Source organism: Pleurodeles waltl, chromosome 11 (assembly GCF_031143425.1).
Source record: "Pleurodeles waltl isolate 20211129_DDA chromosome 11, aPleWal1.hap1.20221129, whole genome shotgun sequence".
Lineage (NCBI taxonomy): Eukaryota > Metazoa > Chordata > Amphibia > Caudata > Salamandridae > Pleurodeles > Pleurodeles waltl.
Window position 1 is genome coordinate 573,098,992 of NC_090450.1, and position 20,775 is coordinate 573,119,766.

The 20,775-nt window shown below is 42.9% G+C and overlaps 1 protein-coding gene across 4 annotated transcripts in view; it reads left to right on the top strand.

Moving 5' to 3' along the window:
- PDLIM2 (PDZ and LIM domain 2) overlaps positions 1–20,775 on the top strand; it is a 142,040-nt gene that overhangs the window by 79,075 nt on the left and 42,190 nt on the right. For all 4 annotated transcript variants that reach the window (XM_069214042.1, XM_069214043.1, XM_069214045.1 and 1 more), the window contains 3 exons: positions 11,486–11,552; positions 13,082–13,284; positions 13,781–13,826. In XM_069214042.1, the coding sequence (XP_069070143.1) occupies positions 11,486–11,552; positions 13,082–13,284; positions 13,781–13,826 (316 nt within the window). The remainder of the gene's footprint in view (positions 1–11,485; positions 11,553–13,081; positions 13,285–13,780; positions 13,827–20,775) is intronic.

The following is a 20,775-nucleotide window of genomic DNA, read 5'->3' on the forward strand; positions in this document are numbered from 1 at the left end:
AGTGCCCATACCTTTCCTCATAATCATAAATTACCTCCCTAAAGGGATTGCGGCTTCAGAAGCACATTTAAATACACTTTTTTTTAGCTTAATGAATAGTTTTTCTTTTAACTGCTATTATGTTTTACCCTCAGGTGGTTTGTTTTCCTCCAGCTTTGCTCTGAGACTCCACCTTGTCTTTTAAGGTCAAGGAGATCCTTAAGACCACATATTTTCCATACTTTGATATGCTACTTTGCCGATGTAATAGGGTGTCTTCTGAGGCTGCCATGAATGCTGGTCCAGGGGTAGGAAGATCTTGCTGGGTTTCGTTTTTTATGAAGGGAGTTTTACAAGTTACCTGATCAATATTGTAAATGCCCTTTAATTGCACAGGTTCTATGGTGGGTTCTAAAACTTGTTTCTTAAACAATTGCCGGTGGAAGGGAAAGCGCAACAGAGAGTGGTCTGATCTGGTAACGGAGCAAGACAGTCAGAGATGGAAGCATTTTGATTGTTAGAGTTAGGTTGAAGCAGTGATTCCCCTTCTTCCAGTGTGGTTCTACATATCCTGTTGGTCATGCTTGGCTCTGGATGAATGCATCTCTGGGCTTGTTCACCCAGGCATTACTATCCTCCAGACAACAAGTGTGACTGGCAAAGGTAAGACAATGTTGTAAGATATTCAAGTTTGATAGGAAGGTAGGAATCCTTTTGAGAAGTCAGTAGGGCGTAGTGTTATTACATGGAATAGTTGCTGATAGAATTACTAAGGGAAGATGTACAAAGAGTGGATGTGGCAGCAACCTCATCTGAAAACTAGGGCACGCGGATTACTGAAATACATTTTCATTATGAGGCTTTTAGAATAAAAGTCCACTGTATCCCTAGGTGAAACGCTACCACCCCCGTACATCTTTGGGCAGCTCATGGAGTTTTACCCCAAGTCAGTTCGACAATTTTATGAGTTCATTGAAGGTTATACCATTAACTGACTGCAAGACTTAAAAGCCTGGCGTTGTTGTCAAGGAGGCACCTGTTAGCGTGTCGATCCTTAATAAATAAATTTACAAGGTGACGCGTATAGGTCAGTGAACCTTTTGATTCGCATGGAGTATCTCAGCTATGTTGTGACCAATGTGCTCAGTAATCAATGCACCAAAATTCAATAATCATTAGATAAAGCATTAATCAATTAATCAACAATAGCAATATCATCACACTATGACTTTTCAGTCATGAATAACCACACATTGGTATATGTTTTAGCAATTTTATTTCCCTTTTTGTTACAATACTAAGTCATGAGATTAATTCAAACTCAATTCAAATAAGAACAGCATTAATTAGAATATGCCAGAAACATAATCTAATCAAAGCTTGCATCAGAGTACATTCTAAAACATCAGCACAAGTCAATATGAGAATCAAAAGCAATAACTCAATTCTAGTCATGAAGTTCAGCAGAACAGTCCGTCAATCATTTTTCTCTGTAATCTGTCAAATCATCATGTAAAGAAAACCTCATCTAACCCAGATTAGCATCAGCATGTGGGACTTCGTGCAAAACAATTTAGGAATAAGAATCTAGCTAAGAATACTATTTAGACAGTGCAGTTGGTACCTAGAAAGGAAAGGCATAAAAATACAATTCCGTCACATTGTCATATCTACCTATCCACGGCATGGGTCAGCAACAGAATCAGTCTTCGTCAGTCGATCAATATCACATCAGGCTCTTGGTCAGATAGTATGAGCACAATGACAGAATCTCGAATCCCCTCTGCTGTCTCGCAGTCTCACTCCCCTAACATCTGAATTTCAGAGTAAGGTCTGAACTCTTTTCCCTCTGTCACGTTGTTATATCAAAGTCACCCAGACTGTCCCACAATTTCCAATTGGTCAATTAATCGTACGTTTATTACCCTACCCAATGGAGTCCACATATCAAATCTATGAATTCTAATATTTCACAGTTCACATGTCATTGATTGGTTCGCTTTACGATGTTCTCATCATCCGACTCGTCAGGTATAAAAAATGTTGCATCTTCTCCTCCAATCAGTGTCTTCATTGTTCTCGTCCTGGGAAAGTACATCTCATGCATGTTATACATAAAAAATTATACAATTCTAGTAACTTCATCTCCTGTCCGTCGGTTCCCATAGAAAGCTAAGACTAAGAATTTATACAATTAAACAATGAGCAGTTCACGATTAGTTCATTTTGTCAGCATTTTCCATTGAACGTTAAGCAATACAGCTTCTGCATGAGGCCTTGCAAGACTAGGCCGAGACACCCGCTAAGTTAAGGCCTATAATTTATTGAAGAACATAAGTTATAACTCTCAATATGACATATTACTACATTAATCTAATAGATTTTCAATATTTTGTGTATGTTAATCACTCATTTTGTACATTTCGTGAATACTGGTGGCCATTCTCTGAAGTCACAATTTCAAACGTGCACATTATTTTCTGCGTTATTCATTTTCTAGCAAATTCATTATTCAAAATACATAAACATTCATTAATAATTTATAATTAAGACTTTTGTGTTAACAATCCCTCCACTGATGACTAAATATGTCATCACACCACTTTTATCACCTACAATTTTACAACTCAATTTCTTCAACATTTTGTCTTCTTCTCAAATTTTCCCTAAAGATTCTTTCCCTGTTAGGTTCTTCCCTCCTCTGATTATTTTTAGACCTTTTCAATTTAATCTTTTTGCATAATTTACGTAATCCCTATATTCCTAATAGGCAAACTATCACAATTAATATTCCCTGTATAATTTTTAGTAACACCCCATTCCAAATTTTACTAAGCCAATTTCCCACTGAAGCAAACCCATTACCAATCTTTTCCCAAACACCTAGTTTCTTCAAATCACTACTTGAGTTAGTCAGATTAGTAAGTAAGTCTCTTATCTCTTTACTATTGTTAGGGATATACAAACAACAATGTCTAGAGTTAATTATTTTACAGACTCCGCCATCCTTCGCTAGAAGGATGCTTAAAGCAAGACGATTTTGAAGAGTCATAGCTCTATCCGATACGTAGCCAATTCTGTATCTATCAGGAGTATTGCCCCTGTAAAATTTGTCAGCATGTTATTTACAATAGTAGACAACTTTTGAATCTTGATCGAATTCAGGATGACTCCCAGTGAAGGAATCACTTCTCAAAATATATCTCCCATTACCGCAGAAGTGGACTCCCTCTTCTTTATCTTATGATGTAATTCAGTCAATTTCGGAAACTTTTTCAAATCCTCTATCTGATAAACCTTTGGGAATTCAATCCCCAAATAACATGTTCCATACCATCCTCTTGGAAGACGGTAATACGCATTAAGTCCCCAAATATAATAAATCCCTGGAATCTTAGGGTCCTGACCATTCAACATAAAAGTCAATTTACTCTGAAACAAAAACATATGCCTACATTCACTCGTACCCACAAATAAAGCATCAGTGTGCGACTTTGGCCTATATATACAAAGCTTCTCTACGTGGAATGCATCTAAAGCTAACTTTCCTTCCATCTTTATTGCAGTGTAAGCATAATCATTCTTGTAAGTCCTTTTCTCTAAGCCTTTTTCTAATTTTTCTTTTAATGCCTTTCTCCTTTCATCAGTATGACCTAAGAAGTTCTTTTCTAAAGGTGTAAGCAAGCATGTCAAGTTGCTCTTGTGCGCATAGGCTGTTCCAAACGTTAGTGTAGGTTCAAAGAATCCTCTAATTAATACTATGTCATGATCCTTAGCTACTCTACTCAGATACCTATTAATAGGAACAAACGAAAACACTACGTCGTGATTGGAATAAAAATACTGAATATACTCCTGGTCGTAAAACCTTGTTAGTAGCAGACTACAGCCTATCCCGTAGGTTAGTGGAAGACTATGGTAAGTAACTCCTTCCTCAACTGATGAAGGAATTTGCGTACATACAAGACAATCCCTTGCATCCATCATCTCAACATACTCACTCAATAAGCAATAGAAGACATTAGAAGAAAGTTCTCCTCGAGCTTTAGTATAGTCATGCAAATACTTCTCATCTATCTTAAATTTCTCCAAAGCCGTTAGTGTGGTAGTCTCAAAAGCAGAACTATGGTTGGCTTCTTTCGCATCAAGAACAGACATACCCACAATCAACAATATAAACAAAATGCCAAACCGATGGCCATATATTTACTGCGCCTAGCATCTCTGACCTGCTTATCAAAGTCAGCCATGATCTGTAAAGAATCAGAAAGCAGAAGTAACTTAGGAAGATTTGCAGCAAGAATCAAAAATAGAAAATTCTTCTTTTAGCAACTCCGTTTCGCTTCCGGGAACCCTTCTCCTTGTCAAATTCAGTTAGCAGCTTGTCACGTCCGGTTTTCAACGTCAAATCAGGTTATCAATGTCTTTTCCAGTTTACCCTCACAGTCTCTTTTCTCAAAAATATTTCTCCGATTATTTCAACAGTTCGGCTCCTTGATCATCGTCAGGTCACCTCAAAATACTGACATGGAACTTCCTTATCAAAACAAAAAGACATAAACTTGGGTTGCCATTTGTTTGTATTTGCATACGCCCATTCAGGACCTGCGTGTCTTCGACTTGCTATTTTCTTTCTCTTCAACTTCCGATCACTACTCAACTCTCCTTCACTCAATTCTTCTTTTCTCGTTGTATCTACTTCTTCCTCTATTATTTGATCACTGACCACTTCTTTCCTTTTCTTTCCTTGCGACTCAGGCCATTTGTCTCCTTTTCTTGTACCATCTGTCACTATTCCCTTCAGGATTGGGCTCTTCTCCTTTTCTTTCTCTGTGGTGTTTTCCCTTGTAGGACCTGGAACAGGCTCAGGAGGAGTCGGATCACTTTGACTTTGATCCAGCTCAACTCCCTCCCCTTCTGGGTCTAGCTCTTGCTCTATTTGTTTCTCAAAATCATCTACTTCTGGGAGAACCTCTGTTGTGCTAGGCTTTCCAGCTGTGTCACTTGTGATAGATTCTCCAGCTGCATCCGTCGAGATAGATTCTCCCGCACCCTCCTGTAGCTCATCACTTTCATCTCTTACAGGGGTGATATAACTGTCTTCCACAAATTCCACTTCGACTTCAGGTTCTCTTTGTTCCTTATCTGGTTCTCGTGCTGCAACTTGCTTCGCAGTTGTTGGTGCTCTCAACAACGCTTCTTCATGGTCCAGGGGGCATGCCATTTTCTCTGTGTGGCTCGCATGAATCCAGTTCGGAATCCCTGCACACTTCACAGCTGTCGTAGTTGTCAACATCATCTGATACGGCCCTCTCCAACGTGGTCCAAACACGTCTAGCGAACATGTTTTCGGACAACAACCCAGTCGCCGGCTCTCAGGTTGTGCCCTGGATCGTGTATTGGTGGCAGTGTGGTGGCCTCCACCTGCTGAGAGAAAGAGCGAACCACATCAGCCAGACCCTTGCAGTAATCCAACACCATATCATCTGTAATATTGACAAGTGCATTGGCTGGAACTGCTGGCAACCTCATTGCTCTGCCCATGAGAATCTCGTGGGGTGACAATCCTGCCTTCCTGTCAGGTGTATTTCGCATTGACATCAACACCAAAGGCAATGCATCTGGCCATTTCAGATTCATAGCTGCCCACATTTTGGCAATTCTTGATTTCAAGGTACCATTCACCTGCTCCACTAGTCCTGATGCTTCAGGGCAGTAGCTACAGTGCAACTTCTGCTCAATGTTCAGTGCTGCACACAATAGTTTAACCACCTCATTATTGAAATGCGTTCCCCTATCTCATTCTAAAGAGATCGGGAATCCAAAATGTGGTATCAACTCTCTAAGCAACAGCTTTGCTACTGTGAGGCTATCATTCCTTCTTGTGGGGTAAGCTTCAATCCAGTGACTAAAAATACACACAATCACCAACACATATTTCAAACCTCCACACTCCGGCACCTCAATGAAATCCAATTGCATTCTGCTGAATGGACCTCCTGCTCTTCCAGTGTGGGTCAAATTCACCACAGTCCCTTTCCCTGCATTTAGTTGCTGACAAATAACATAGCGATTGCATACTGCTTCAGCTGGCTGCCTAAACTTGGGGTTAAACCAATCAATTTTGAACAGACGAACCATGGCATCCCTCCCAATGTGTGCCTGACCATGATAGTACCTCACCATTTCTGACAGCAAACTATTTGGCAAAACCATTTGACCCTCCTCAGATACCCACAACTTGTCTTTGAACACATTTCATTTTGATCCAGGAAAGTTTTTCTTCCTTGTCAACATTACTCTGCAAAGTTTTCAATTCTTCTAATGCGTCGATTACCCTTAATGCAAAACTCGTACATGTAGTGTCTTCTTCAGATAATAACTCACACTTGTCTTTGAACGATATACAGTTCAGTGCGCAAAACCTAGTGACTTGATCTGCATATCCATTCCCCAGTGACACGTAGTCCTTCAATTTTAGATGTGCACTGCAATTCACCACGGCAATTTCTTCATGCAATTGTATTGTGTACAGCAACGCCTTTATTCTCTCACCATTTCTCACTGGTGAACCAGTAGAGGTCAGGAAACCTCTCTGCGACCACAATTGACCAAAATCATGAACACTTCAAAATCCGTATTGGCTATTTGTATAGATAGTGACTCAATATAGCAGATACATGGCACGCCCTAGTAAGAGCTGCCAACTCTGCTACTTGAGCAGAATATACCCCTCGAAGCTTGGAAGTGCACCATTCATCACACCCTCTCAGGACATTGGGAATGAGGTAGCAACTTTTGCTCATACAAAACTGTGTGAAAAAGAATATACTTTTGCAGCCTTTTTTGCACTATTATTTAAAGAATTTGTGTGCACTAGAACCTTTTGCACCTTGGTATCAAGTTTGCACTTTGGGCATTACATTGATTGCTTTGTTAGTCCATTTGATTTATTCGAAGTGAACCAAGACTGCAGCTACTACAATGCAATGGGCTAATGCAAGGAAGGAGACTGGAAAGATAGGTTCCCAGTAATAAAGATGGATCTGGTAATTTAATCCCTGGCTTTTACAACCATGCCAGTGGTTCTACTCTCCACCTCTCACACATGGAAAATACGTTCTGCCCCTTACGCCATAGAAAACCCTAAGCCAGATATCCTGCCCTTTCCCCCACTCCCACAACACATACATATGTGCCATCTTCCCAGATCTCACCTATAAGTAAATAAGGTTACCAAATGACTATAAAAAAAAAAGAGGGAGAAGGAGGTTGTGCGGCTGGATCAGTCCTCCTTATAGCCTATATAACATTACCAAAGAGGCCCAGCTATAAGAACTACCATAGGATGGATAGGAAAAAGGGTTGTCCTGTTATAAAAGCCCTCGATACCTATTGTTTATGGTGTCTGTCATTGATACCTGTGGAAATACAAGAGAGGCATAGTTATCATAGCCCCCATTTGTAATGGACCGCTATATATGTTGTCTGTGTGTATGGTGCCACCTATTTGCAAACTGCACCCCACTTGTGGGAAACGGCACTCGTGAATACCAGGACTGAGAGAGTAAAGAACTCTCACAATCAACAGTACAGGACATACCTCATTTAAAACTTTTAAACATGTAAACACGTGAAACACACCAAACAGCACACATGTGGTGCATGCGTACTTGGTAGTATTTGGATTCTCATAATAAAGCTTCTCCAAAATAGCGGCTTCCCGTGGAACGAAAGGGGTCCGCGAGGACCCTAAAAGTAGGTATCCCTTTTGGATACCTGTATTTGCACAGAGATCATGGAGGCTTCATGGGCTTACAGAGGCAGAACTGGGGATTCTCTTATCGTTTTGATAATTGTTTGAGAGTTTCTTTCTTGTGTTTAACAAATGGGTTACTTGTTCCCTTGTTACTGTGATGGTGACATATATGGCTAATATTTATTGTTGAGGGTTTGCTCTTTGTGACTCTATGGAATGTAAAGGAATGAGATTGACATAGGACCTTCTGCGCTGCCTAGGTGTACCATTAATTTCAGGAGATGTATATCTGACTAATGATTAAAGTGATGTTAATACTTCAGCTGGCTCCAAGGTATGTTCTCATTGAGGCCAAATTGGTGTTTGTGCAGTTTATAAACCCATTGTTGTTCTTTTTTGAACAGTGTAGACTCACAATTAATCTCTTTATGGTGTTCTAGGATAACCCACTGGTAATCCTCCACTTTGTGTGTTTTCTCTTTGAAATGAGTGGACATTTTAGTCGTAGCCCGTGTACATCTCAGGTTACTACAGTGTTCGCAGATGCGAGCCTTAATCTTGCAGGTGGTCATCCCCACATAATGTAGGTTGCATATCATGTATAGTGCTCGCTGAGTGTTACAATTGGAGAAGTCTCTAATATCGCATGTTGTGCTGTCATTAAAGGTGACCTGTTTAGTGACCTTTGTTAGATGGCACACTCCACAGTTCCCACGTGGATAATGTCCATTCAGTAGGGGTAGGTAGTTGATATCTTCTGGTTTACTACAAAAATAGCGTGGGTGGGTGTGTACAAGCATGTCTCTAAGACTCTTTCCCCGTTTATGTGAAAACATGTGTTTGGGAATATTTATTGAGCCATTATTGAGGATGCGCCAGTGTTTGTTGATGATCTTGCTTACTTGATTGGAGGTTATGTTAAATGTTGTGATACATGTTGGTCTTTCCTCTGTCTCTTTTTGGGGAGGGGTGTCCAGGAGGGCTTCCCGGGTGTTATTGCGAGCTTGTTTCATGGCTTGGTTGATTATTCTTGGGGGGTATTTCATAGCCTCCAGTTTAGGTGCTAGACTCTGGGCTTGTTTTTTGTAATCTGATATCTCTGAGAAATTCCTTCTCAATCTGAGAAAATGTCCAAACGGTAGGTTCTCTCTCAAATGGCAGGGGTGAGCAGTATCAAACAGGAGTAAACAGTTTTTGGTTTTTGGTTTTTGGTTTTTCAATAGGGACTATATCCGTCCACCCACAGCTATCAGAATGGCCTGAAGGTTCTGATATTTTTTATGAATTTTGTATTATTAAATCATCTGCACATGTTCAAAAACAGACAGACAGCGCTACACTGTGATGGATTGTCATAAATATGTGCCAGAGTCAAAAATAAGTGCCAAAGCTGAGCACCAACGGACACTGGCATAAATTAAGCATTAGCCCGCGCCGTCTTGTGTTGTAGTAAATCCATTTTATTGCTGTGTACAAATGTTACTTTTTTGGGGGGTGGGGAATGTGAGGTTAACCTATGCTTCAGTTGTCTTTTACTGTCTGATTTTTTTTTTTTAACTGAGCATCCTGCCTGTCTGTCCTTTACTACCTTTGAAGCCCACACTATTCAAAATTCATCAGGAGGCTGTGTTTGATGTATGCATCCTGTGTTCCTCACAAGACAACAGTTGCCTGATTGGGCAGGCAAATGTAGGAATTAACATAAAACATTCATAGCAGCTGCCTGGCCAGCAGCACAGTGCCCTCAATGCAAGAGGCATGTTGGCTGCCTCGTTTGATGTGTGCTTTTTGTCTCCAGCTGTAGTGTTGCAATTTTGTGTTCACTGTAATAATTTTCATTTTTGAGCTTTTTATAATCACAAAATTGCAAAAAATTGGAAGCTATGCTTCTTTTTCAGGGACTACTGTCCCATCAAACCAGGCTGTGCAGGAACTGATGGTGTTTTCAGCAGCACAATTAATAATAGTTGATAGGCCTTTTTCCTGTACCCGCTGGAGGTAAGGCCTGCAGACTAGCTCCGTGTCGAATATGCACAGTCCACCATAAGTGGGATCTCTTGACTCCATCGTGTCTGGCACATGGATGGAGCTTGACTATGTATATGTGTGTGGCTGTAGTTTCATATATGTGCCTAGATGAGTAAATGGCGGAGTTGTGTGTGTGTGTCAGGCACATACAGTGTCTCTTGTTCCCTCTCTGAAACCATTTTTCTCTGTTGGTGGAGGTGGGAAAGACAAGTAAGGTTTTAGCCTGGTTCGGTTTGAATTTCTGACCTGGTCTTGCACTGAGGAATATATGCAAGCACCCCAGGTACTACCTTTACTCTCTGTATTGCATGGAAAAAATAAACAAGACTTCAAGTCGGAGAATTGAAAGAAAAAACCTGGACTGGAGCAGCACATCAAGCATGGACCTTGGAAACTTGCCAGGGCTGCAGGTAGTGAAGTGATGACAGCGAGTGGTGCCTATCAGGGATTAGAGGGACCCCTAGAAATTCAAAAGCTGCAGGTAGTTCAATTGATGAGGCCTCATGATTAGTAAAGATTAAGGGACTTATTATGAGTATGGAGGTGCAAGGACTGCCACATTCGGGGTGATGGTCGGACCACTGCAACTTTGGCGGTCTAACGACCACATTACTTCCCTGGTGGTGGGACCGCCAGGTGACCACGATCCCTGCCGGTAACATGATTCCCAGTGGCATGAAGGTGGAATGAGTTGTACTTAGCCAGTGCGCGCTGAACTCAGCGCTGCCTGACTGATTACAACTTCCTTTAAAGCCAGCCTTTCCATGGTGGTCGGATCGCCATGGAAAGGCTGGCAGTAAGGGTGTGCTGGGGACCTCCCTTCCCAGCACCATCGGAATGCACATTGTCTGCTTTGCAGACAGTGCACATTGCGAGGGTGCTGGTCGGCCCCCTCTGTTCTACGTTGTAGGACTCGGCACCTTTAAGGGACTGTTCCCACTTGACTGACCAGCGAGAATGCTCTATTACAATGTTCCCACTGGTCAGCCCGGTGGGAACATTGTAATAGGGCGGGGGCGCTACAGGTCCGACCACCAATGTCGTAATGAGGCCCTAAGTGCTGGGTTTGCCATGCGCAACAGTGATCAGAATTTGACACTGCAACTAAGGAGGAGGTGTTCACCAATACAGATGAGAAAAAAGTGGACAACCAAGGAGTAGAAACTACTGCTAGGCTGCACAAATGTGTCTTATTTTCTACCCATTTGATTAGCAAGTGGTACATAGATGACAGGAGAGCCATAGTAATACAGATACAATTGGGATTGGTGCATGTATACCAATGGCAATTGCATCATATGTGTTTCTCTTGCTAATCCTTTTAGGTGGAGTAGTTCTCTCTAAGAATTGTTGTGAATTTGTTGGGGTCCTGCAAATAGGTGCCGTTTGTTTGGCCAAGGACTCAATGGCCTTCATCTTTTGGAATTCGTGGTCATTCAACAAGACGGGGTGGGGATGTGTCCATGGTCTAGGAAGGCATAAATAAGAGATACTAGTTTTCGAGTGTTGGGAGGGCACTTTTTGTGAGACCATGGGCTCTGGAAGGGACATGCTTTTTGGAAGATGTCCTTCTGGTGTGACTGGAGCATTTGTAGGGGAAGGAAACTCTCTTTGAAGGTTTTGAAACAGTATGACCATGGTTCTTGGGGTTGGCCATTAAAAGGACAACAAAGGGCCACAAAGAATGCACAATGATGCCTCTCTATTATTGTTTTCTAGGCCTGATATTTTGACTCTGCCAATGGACGGATCTGCTTCTCCAAGTTTCCTGGCCACGCGTTTCCAGGTGAGACTGGGGGAAAGCGCAGGGAGGGTGGGTGGAAATGAAGGCTTAGAGAAGGTGACAATATTAGTGCCAAATTAGTTACAAGCTGCTGCCATCTCCGACTGACAATTCCATGTACTTTGTTCTTAAGGGTACAGAATCCGTTGGATGCAGAGTGTGCTCGAACCAATGTGCTGTGATGCTCAAGTTGTTAATGTGGAACTATACACTTTTATATCTAATAAAGAAATGTTGCCATTTATTCTTGCAATACCGTCTTTCTATCTTTTCTAATTCTTTAAGTTAACAATCAAAATTATTTAATATGAGACAGCTGTAGTATGTATTTTGGCAATGCCAAACTTTTTAAAACATGAATTGACATATGCACTGACCTTTACTTCCTTTTTTCACCGCTAATATAGATGCACATTTGTAAAAATGAAAAAGAGCTAAATCTTGAAATAATGATTTCCACTGATTTTGGTTGAAATGTAACAGTATCCCCTTGGATGAAGATTGACCCAAACCTTTCAGTTAGTTGTTTACAAAAATAATTTCAGTAATTCTTATGTATGTGTAAATCATATCATAGATCCGTTTTTTGATAAATTGAGTATAGTGAGTGCCTGGCATATGTCAGTCCATACTCTATTGTGCTTGTAGTGCCTCACGCTATTTATGTAAAAACAAATGTATGAATTAAGTAATCTCACAAATCTGCATGAAAATACATTCCTGAATTTGAGAATTTGCTGGTGGTGCCCCTCCTCGTAATTGTTAGTACTAGCAGCCAAAACCCAGAAGTGCATTTCTTCCTTTTTTTATGTGGTGGTCTTTGAAGTTTTGTGTCCATCTTAGATTTCTCCTCGTCCCAAATCAAACTAATACCGAAGGGACTGAAGTTGTTACGTGAATGGTTTAGACATACATTGGCACATGACTTTATCTTCGTAGAAGAAGTTACATAATTCTATAGTTGTCAGAACTGTGAAGATTCTTGTTTTAAAGGCCAAAATTGAGTCTTGAAGGAGCACGTCGAGCTTAATGTGAATCACATCCATGGTTGAATTCATAGTTTCCACTCTATACTTATGTTGTTAGTCACTTCATATTTTTAGTTCAGGTGGTTACCCCCTAAATTTTTGTTTTGACAACTTTTAATTCCTGGCCTGACATAGTCACAATCTTAGCAGCCCTTATGATTTTAGGGGGGAGACTTACTACATCTAGAAATGCAGAAGTAATAAATGTGAGCATAATTCTATGATGGAGTTAGATTAAAGATTAGATTTACCTTGTTCTGTGAACTAATGGTACAGTAGACTAAGAAAACAGACTTGGAGCAGATGAGGAGCCACGGTGTGTTGTTCTTTCGCAAAGGAAATCACTAAGGGGATTGAGTTATAGGGTCTTATGAAGATGTTTTTATTCAGTTGATAAATGTGAGATGAGTAATTGGCATGAGTTTTCATTGACTGCCACTTCCCCCGCACCATATCACAAATAATTGATTCTGTCTGGGGGTGTCACTTTATTTTGGGACTCAGGACACAGTGAAAATCGTGAGGGACGAGAATGCCAACAGCACAGAGGATTCATATTCAAGTGCGGGGAGTCTGAGCCCACGGTCCGGGAGCCCCTTCTCACCGCCCTCGCCTCAGCCAGCACACCGACGCAATGGATTTGGTGACCGTCCGAGAAGCGCTCTTGCAGCAGAGTCTTGTGCTGAAGCTGTGGTGAGCAAGCAGAGGTAAGCGCCCATTTCCTGTCATTGTTGTAGGTGGTAATGGTCTCTTGAAAAATGTTGAGGTTTATGACATTTCAAGGCCGGGTCTGGTGGCTTAGTGGACTAAGGCATCCACTGTAGAAACCTGTGTTCGACCTCAAGGTCACAGGTTCAAATCCTGGCGGGTCCACTCAGCCTTTCATCCAAAATTCTGAGGTCAATAAAATGAGTACCATTGAGTTGGGTAACAATAAACCATCTGTTATTCAGCGCCTAGATACCTACGGGTTATGTGCGCATTACAAATACACATGTCATGTCATGTCTTAGAACCGCCTGTAAGCCTGGGGTAGAGCAAGTCATGTAAGGTGTATACCCAATATATGGCTGACTCAGATGCAGCTCTGTAGTTTTTAAAGGCACAACCCTGTCGGAAATCTCTCAATGTCTCTGTAGGCCAAGCCCACCTCTGCTGTAAGTCCTAGTACTCTGTCTGACACAGCCTCTTCTTCTCTTCCAGTTTGCAGACACAGGCCACTCCTCCGAGCGCATCACAGCCGAGATGGGTAAGAAACATTGGGGGTGGGTTGGGGTGTGGGTGGTCCCTTGGTTTTTGTGGGGTATTTCAATAATATGGTCTCCATATTCTTGATTCCTTCTTCTTTGCTCACTGTTTATCCGTCCCACTATTCAGCGTTCAGACTTTCCCCGCTTTGTTTTTGTTGCTTAGGGCACCTTCCTCCTGTAGGACCTGGACCCTCAGGCACATGTCAAGCATGCACATCAATTCACCCAAAGGCAAGGGGTAACCAAAGTGAGTGCAAGCCCAGTTTAATCCACCAATTACATCAGTGGGTTAAAACCCTGTGCCAGCCTTAGCCCTTCTGCAGCCACCTTTTTGCTGCTGAGTGGAGGGGAAAGGAGTGGAAACCAACGAAAGGAAATACAACCCGTAAAGCCAGAAACCCGAGGTTGGCAAGTAAAGCTATTCATAGGGAGAGCCAAGCCAGGATTCTGCCTTCACTCTGAGAGCCAACATGTGAGCAGGAGCCATGGAAAGACTTCATATATAAATGCCAAAACAGATGTCACGTAAAACCATGATAAATACTGTTTCACGTCAAAAAATTGTTATTTCTTGAATTTCAGTGGGTGACTAGTACATTAGATTATATCGCTCCATTGACAACTGTTCAAAAAAATAGTTTTAAACATAAACTCTTCCCTGACAAATCTACCATGAGTGAACCAAGAGCTGTCAATTTGTGATGTGCGCTCTATAAATAGCCAATAGTGTTGTCCATGGAGCAAAATGAGTGTGTAGTGAACCATGTGTATGTGCACATCTTGAAATGCGTTTCTTCGAGGTGGCCTCAGATTTGACTGCTCGGTTAAAATGAGGCTCGGTGATGTGAAGTGATTTGCAAAGGATCACAACATCTTTCAAGTGAGGAAGCTGTCTTTGAGCCCAGGTTTCCTGGTTACACATTCCGCAATGCAGCCACTTGATGAATATTTCCTCCTCGCTCTATTTTCCAACCAAAGGAGATTGCTTTGTGTTCAATTATTTCATGACCTAAATTAGCACACTGCTTAATTAATACAAGCATCGTATGTTAATTCAACCTAACATAATATATGTATAAAATGACAGAACATCTTTCTTGGGGGGAAAACGCAAAGTATAAGGGAAGGAAGAAAACTATCTTTATGTTAATGCCACTGCTTTCTCTTGGCTTAACAAACAGTAGAGAGTGAGAGGTTAAACTCCTCAATGACAGAAATAAAATTGATCAGGTAAATAGAGTGGACACTGAAGCCCCCACAGGTCTTCATGAAGACACGTGAAGTTGCAGCTCAACTGGGCTGCAAACACACACAGCGTTGTCACTTCTGTAGATTTTGTGCGCTCAGCTGTTATGCGTCTAGTGAGAGGGCGAAGGCAGCACTTGAGGTGTTTGCCTTTATTTCTCAGTAGAACAAGGGTCACGGTAGAAATTCAACCAGAGCCAGCTTAGGCCTGGGTTGTCTTGCTTCCTCTTTAATGAGATGCACTGCAGCTTCCATGTAAAATCTGAATATGACAACATTTGTTAACCTTTTAGAGACTCTGACTTCCTGTTTCGTTTGGGAATGCAGAAGAATTCTAGTTAAAACCCAGTCGCAGTGTGTCCCAGTCCTGAAACAGGGTATCCATCCCTGTGGTGTGTATTAGGTGCATGTCACCTTTAGGCGAAACCTGCAAGTTTTCTTCTTGAATTTTACACCGCTGTGATGACCACATGTGGAAATAACTTTCAGGTTTTAAGAAAACAGATATGTGAGAAAGATGCACATAGGGGGCAAGTAGCATTCCACTTGGACTTAACAGATGCCCATGCTATAGGGACCTCCCCGCCACACAAATAAGTGTTAAGTTATGCATTTGTGTATGGTGTCGGATGTGATGCTAAAAGTATACTCCTGCCACCTAGGTCAAGGATCTTGAACAGGGGGTGCATCTCTGCAGCTCTCCTCCTCGGGCTTGCAGACACGTTAGAGAGCTCATGGGTACCCCAGTATCCCGAACACTCTGGAGGACAGAAGTGATCCCTCTCCTAAGAGCTGAGATCCCAGCAGAAGGCTTTCACTCTTATGCCTCATTTCCTAAACCTTTTTCTTTGTACCCTGCTGACCTCCTTCTTGCTGTTCCTAGTTACTCTTTTCCTAGTTTGATTAGCCTTTTTCTACACTTCATCCTTGTAGCTTCTGAGTGCTCTGCTTTGATAAAGCTCAATTTTGATTTTTTTCTGCTATTGCTTGTCTATACTGGTCACCTGTTCAGCTTTGACTTTAATGATGCGTGATCTTTCCATCCATTGTTGTATACTTCACCCAAGGTCCCTACTTTACAAGACTAATGTCTTTGTGTGTGTGTTTTATTTTACGTTATGATTGGTAACCTGATTTATTCAGTATAAAGTGCTCTATTGTCATAGGGCCATTTAAAATAAATGTATAAGAGTTGGATCTATGTTTTAGGGGACCGGGAGCTTCTGAGTTACTTTACTGTTTCAAGGCAAAGAATAAACTAGAATGTCATATCTCTTAATTCCACTGCACACGTGAGCCTGTCCATCTGGAGCATCTGTCCCCCGGAGCAACATCCCCCTTGTCTACCAGTGTTTTTCCTATGCTGCTCCTTTTTTTTTTTTTTTTTAACATATTTTATTCGTTTTCAAATACAAACATTACAACCCTTTTACGGGCTATTCTTTTCGGTAGCACCATATCATAATAATTACTTTCAATGCCTCATACATGATGATAAATATCTACAGTATTGTTACATTCGACATTTAAAGTAGTTGTTTGCAATCCCATGCTTAATTATCGAATGGTGACTCCTGTTTTCAAAGTCTTTCTTGTTATATCACGAGATCCATTTGATATTTGGCTATGACAGAGTACCCCGTTGAGGGATCGAACTCCCTTCTGCCCCCCACCCAGCCTAGATAATTCTATGTGTCACTGTGTTCCAGGCGTCCATTGCTGCTTTGTGGGACGGGAACCTCTATCTGCTTTTGACCCGCTCCTATTCCTACGGGAGCTTCTGTGTGTCCCTAGTCTGTAGTGGATTCAGTCATTTGGTTCCTGCGATGTGTATCGGCTCATGGTGTTCAGGGGGATGTCAGTTCATCTTGTGGCCTCTACTCCGGTCCCTCCCACTCGCAAACCAGGGTACCCCACGCCTGCGCCCTCTTCAATAACCCCTGGCCTCCCCGTGCTTCCCAGTGTCTAACTGCCTCCTCTGCCTTTGCCCACTTCAGTACTTCTCTTTTCCATGCACTTTCTCAGGGGCCCAGTGTCGCCTTTCAAGTCATTGCTATTTCCCGTTTAGCTAAAGCTAAGTCTTGAAACTGGTCAGTGATTTTGTGCAGGGCCCGTCGGTGATAGCGTCCTAACAAGCAGTGTCTGGGATCATCAGGTACTTCTAGTTCAATCGTGTCTGTTAAGTGTTGTGTAATTGATCTCCAACACTCTGGTAGTTTTGGGCAAGACCAAAAGGTAGATCAATTCTGCCTCTTCCTCTCTGCATCTAGGACACCTGGCCTCTGTAAGATCAAAGTGCCTCCTAGGTCTGCCTGACGTCAGGTATGCGCTCTGTAGGACATATATATTGATAAATTTGAATCTGGCGTTCCTAGAGGCCTGTGGAGTGTGAGCTAATTAATATTCCTTCCCAATCGTCATCTGTGATAGGGGTTCCCAGATCTGTTTCCCATTTCTGGTTAAGTGTTGTTGGTGTCTTGCATAGTGTGGATCTTGATTTCCTATAAAGGCAGGTCACTGCCTTATGGGTACTCGTGGCACTCACCAGATATTGAACCGCCTCCGATATGGGTGGCTCTGCTTGTCCCACTTGCCAGTGTTTGACGATCACCTCAGTGACTGCTCCATAAAGCAGAAAGTGCCCTGCAGGGATCCGATATCTGCTGTGGAAGTCCTCGAAGGACAAGAGAGAATCCGCTTTATATAGGGTGCCCATAGTGGTAGCTGCCGCTGTCTCCCTTCATGAGATCCTCCTCCAATTCCCTCCATGTGGTAATGTCAGTCGACATTTCAGTGGTATTTCAGGTGCATAGGGTGCAATATACTGCGATCTGCGGAGATGTTGCAGCCAGCATTTGTGTATTGCTTTCAACTCATTGGAGCTGGAGGCAGGTGGGGGGCCCAGTCGTAGGACTTCGCTATTCAGAGAGTGAAGGTCCGGTGTAAAAGGGGTAATCTCCCTATCAGGCATTGTTCGGCTTGCTAGCCATCTGGTCAGCCATCGTAATTGGCCCGCTGAATAGTATGCTTCGAAGTCAGGAACGGCCAGTCCTCCCTCTTCGAGTGGTCGCTATAGTACCGTAAGTGCCAATCACCGCCTGCCCGTCCCCCACAGAAAGCCCATGACCATGGAGTTCAATTCTTCGAAGAAGGTTCTCGGGGTCCATAGCGGGAGAGTGGTGAAAAAATACAACAGGCGGGGTAGAGCTATAATTTTCAAGAGTGCCACTTGTCCCGCCACGGATAGCGGTAGGGTCATTCCCTATGCTGCTCTTTGCTCTCCCGTTGGTTGTATTACCCCTGGCAACTCGTAATTAAGGGATTTCCACACTCACTTTCCACAGGTTGTGGCAGACCTACTGGGGGGGATAAGGACAGATGTGCAGCAGACAGGCATTCCTCTGTAAGTGCAGAGGTCCCCTCAGCCGCGGTGTTGTAAAGTATTGCGAAAGGTAGGGGTCATAGGTAGTAGGTCTATCATCGTAGCATGTGCGTAGAACATGGGCTTCCTTGGAGGGCTCTACTATTCACTTGCCACATGGGAGCATTAGAAGTTATACTAGGCATATTCTGAATCTGTAGCCTGCATTTTGAATACGGGGTGGCTTTTCAAATCTCCCCACAAACATTCTTGCTGGAGCACAAATGAAGCTCCTCAAGGCCTTCTTCAGGTCTGACAACAATCAATCGAAACAAGAAGCAGGATTCTTTATCACTGCTATATGTTATTTTTTGGTTGGCAGTTTTGGTGCGCAATATTGCTTTTTTGCTGGTAATGTTGTCCTGAATGCAGGAAGGATACAATCCTTCACTCTCGTGATGCCTGAGTGCATCTATTAAAGATCCAGTACTGGAGAGTTGCCGAAAATAGACTGTGCCAGCAGTACTGGTACTTGCCTGTTCTTCCCTTGTCCGCCCTTGTTACATTTCTGCAGTGCCTGCTTCTGCCCAGTACCGTACCAATGATGCCACACGGTGCCAATGGTGCCAGCAAGGAAAATGACCCATTTCACTATGGTTGGGGTAGGAAAATGCAGCAATTATTAGGGCTCAATGGGCCCAGGTGCACTGCACCTGCTGCACACATGGTAGCTACGCGGCTTATGCCGATCTCTCAGACCTGTGATTTCCTTTCCTGCAATTTCCTTTCCTGCATTGTTCTAGTATTCATTTTTGCTTAGCGCTAACGTCTGCCGTGTGATCGTAGTGCACTTTCCATCTGATCACCCTAAGCATATTGTCATATTGGAGAAAATAATGTTTGATGGTGTCTGTTCTTTTGTTGGTGTATAATTGTGTGTGATTAGTAGATATTTGTTCGGCGCTAAGTTTTTAATTCGTTTGTGAAAATAAAATAAATGACGTAGGAAGTTAATTATGGTGGTTTTGTGTGGTCCGTGCCGTCTCCGTCCCCCGCTGCAGCATTCGAGTCCCTAAACCCTGCGTTCATTGGACATCACCCGTTTCCAGCTGAGCCTCCGTTCCACCTCTGCTTAATCTCTGTGACCCTGGTCTAATCATAGTGCATTTCATCTATTCAGTATTTCCTGCGCCCCGTTTTCCTGCTCCTGGTTCCTGTAAAGTGTGCCCCGATTCCCACACCCTGTGGTTTCTACACAACCTCTTGTTACTCCAGCGCCGTGTGGTTCCTGCTCACTTGCCAGTCTCTGGCACCTGGTATTTCTCGCCCCAATGACAACTGACTTGGCAGAAATGCAGAAAATCTCTTTATCTTTTTCACAAAAATAATCAAAAACATTCCATGTTCAACTTAATCACTATAACATTTTGGCCTCCATCTATGAAACCTTAAAAGGACATAATTCTCTGTGTGGGACAGTCTGATTCTTTTTTCTACTTAAACTTTATTGCAGGAAACAGCCTACTTCCACTGTGAGACAGAATGGCCAATGGCCGGGAGTAGTGTGTTCTCCAAGATGGATGCCCGATGGCCGGGGCAGTCTGTGTGGACGGTAATTTGTCTAGGGGCCATGAGCAGTCTGTAGCCTTAGCTAGGATGCCCACGGGCTGGGGGCAGCCTGGACCAGAAGGTAGGAAACCGAGGTCCGGAAGCAGTCTGTGACCTAATATGGATACCCATTGCTATGAGTAGTCAGTCTCCTACGGCAGAGGTAGGGAGACGCCTGTATCCTAAGGTAGGATGCGCATGGCCAGGGGCCGGAAGTAGTCTGTATCCTAAGGTAGGGTGCACATGGCCAGGCGCCGGAAGTAGTCCATATCCTAAGGTAGGGTGCGCATGGCCCGGGCCCGGAAGTAGAGTTTATCATAAGGTAGGATGCGCATGCCCTGGGGCCGGAAGTAGTCTATACTCTAAGGTAGGATACCCCTTAAGATCAGAGTCACTGCTGTGGTAAGACTCTGCCACTCTCCTCTTGCCATAGCCTATCTAACAAGTTGGTGGTAGGCCCTTCCTCAATGCCTGGAGAAGCTGATTTTTTACTTCTGTTATCTATGTAGTTTTGGGGCAAGGAAGCGCCCTGTGAACTACTGAGAATGTACCGCGTTTGTAATCACGACTGAGCCCCGGAATCCCGGCTGTCTCGAGTTCTGAACCAGCCGCTTTCGAGGCTCCTTATTTTCATAAAGATGTGGTCATGTTGGCTTCATCTCTTTCTCCAGAAGAAATAGTGCTTATTGCTCGGGAATCAAGACCAGTTTTGTCACAGACTTCGCTAGGAAACG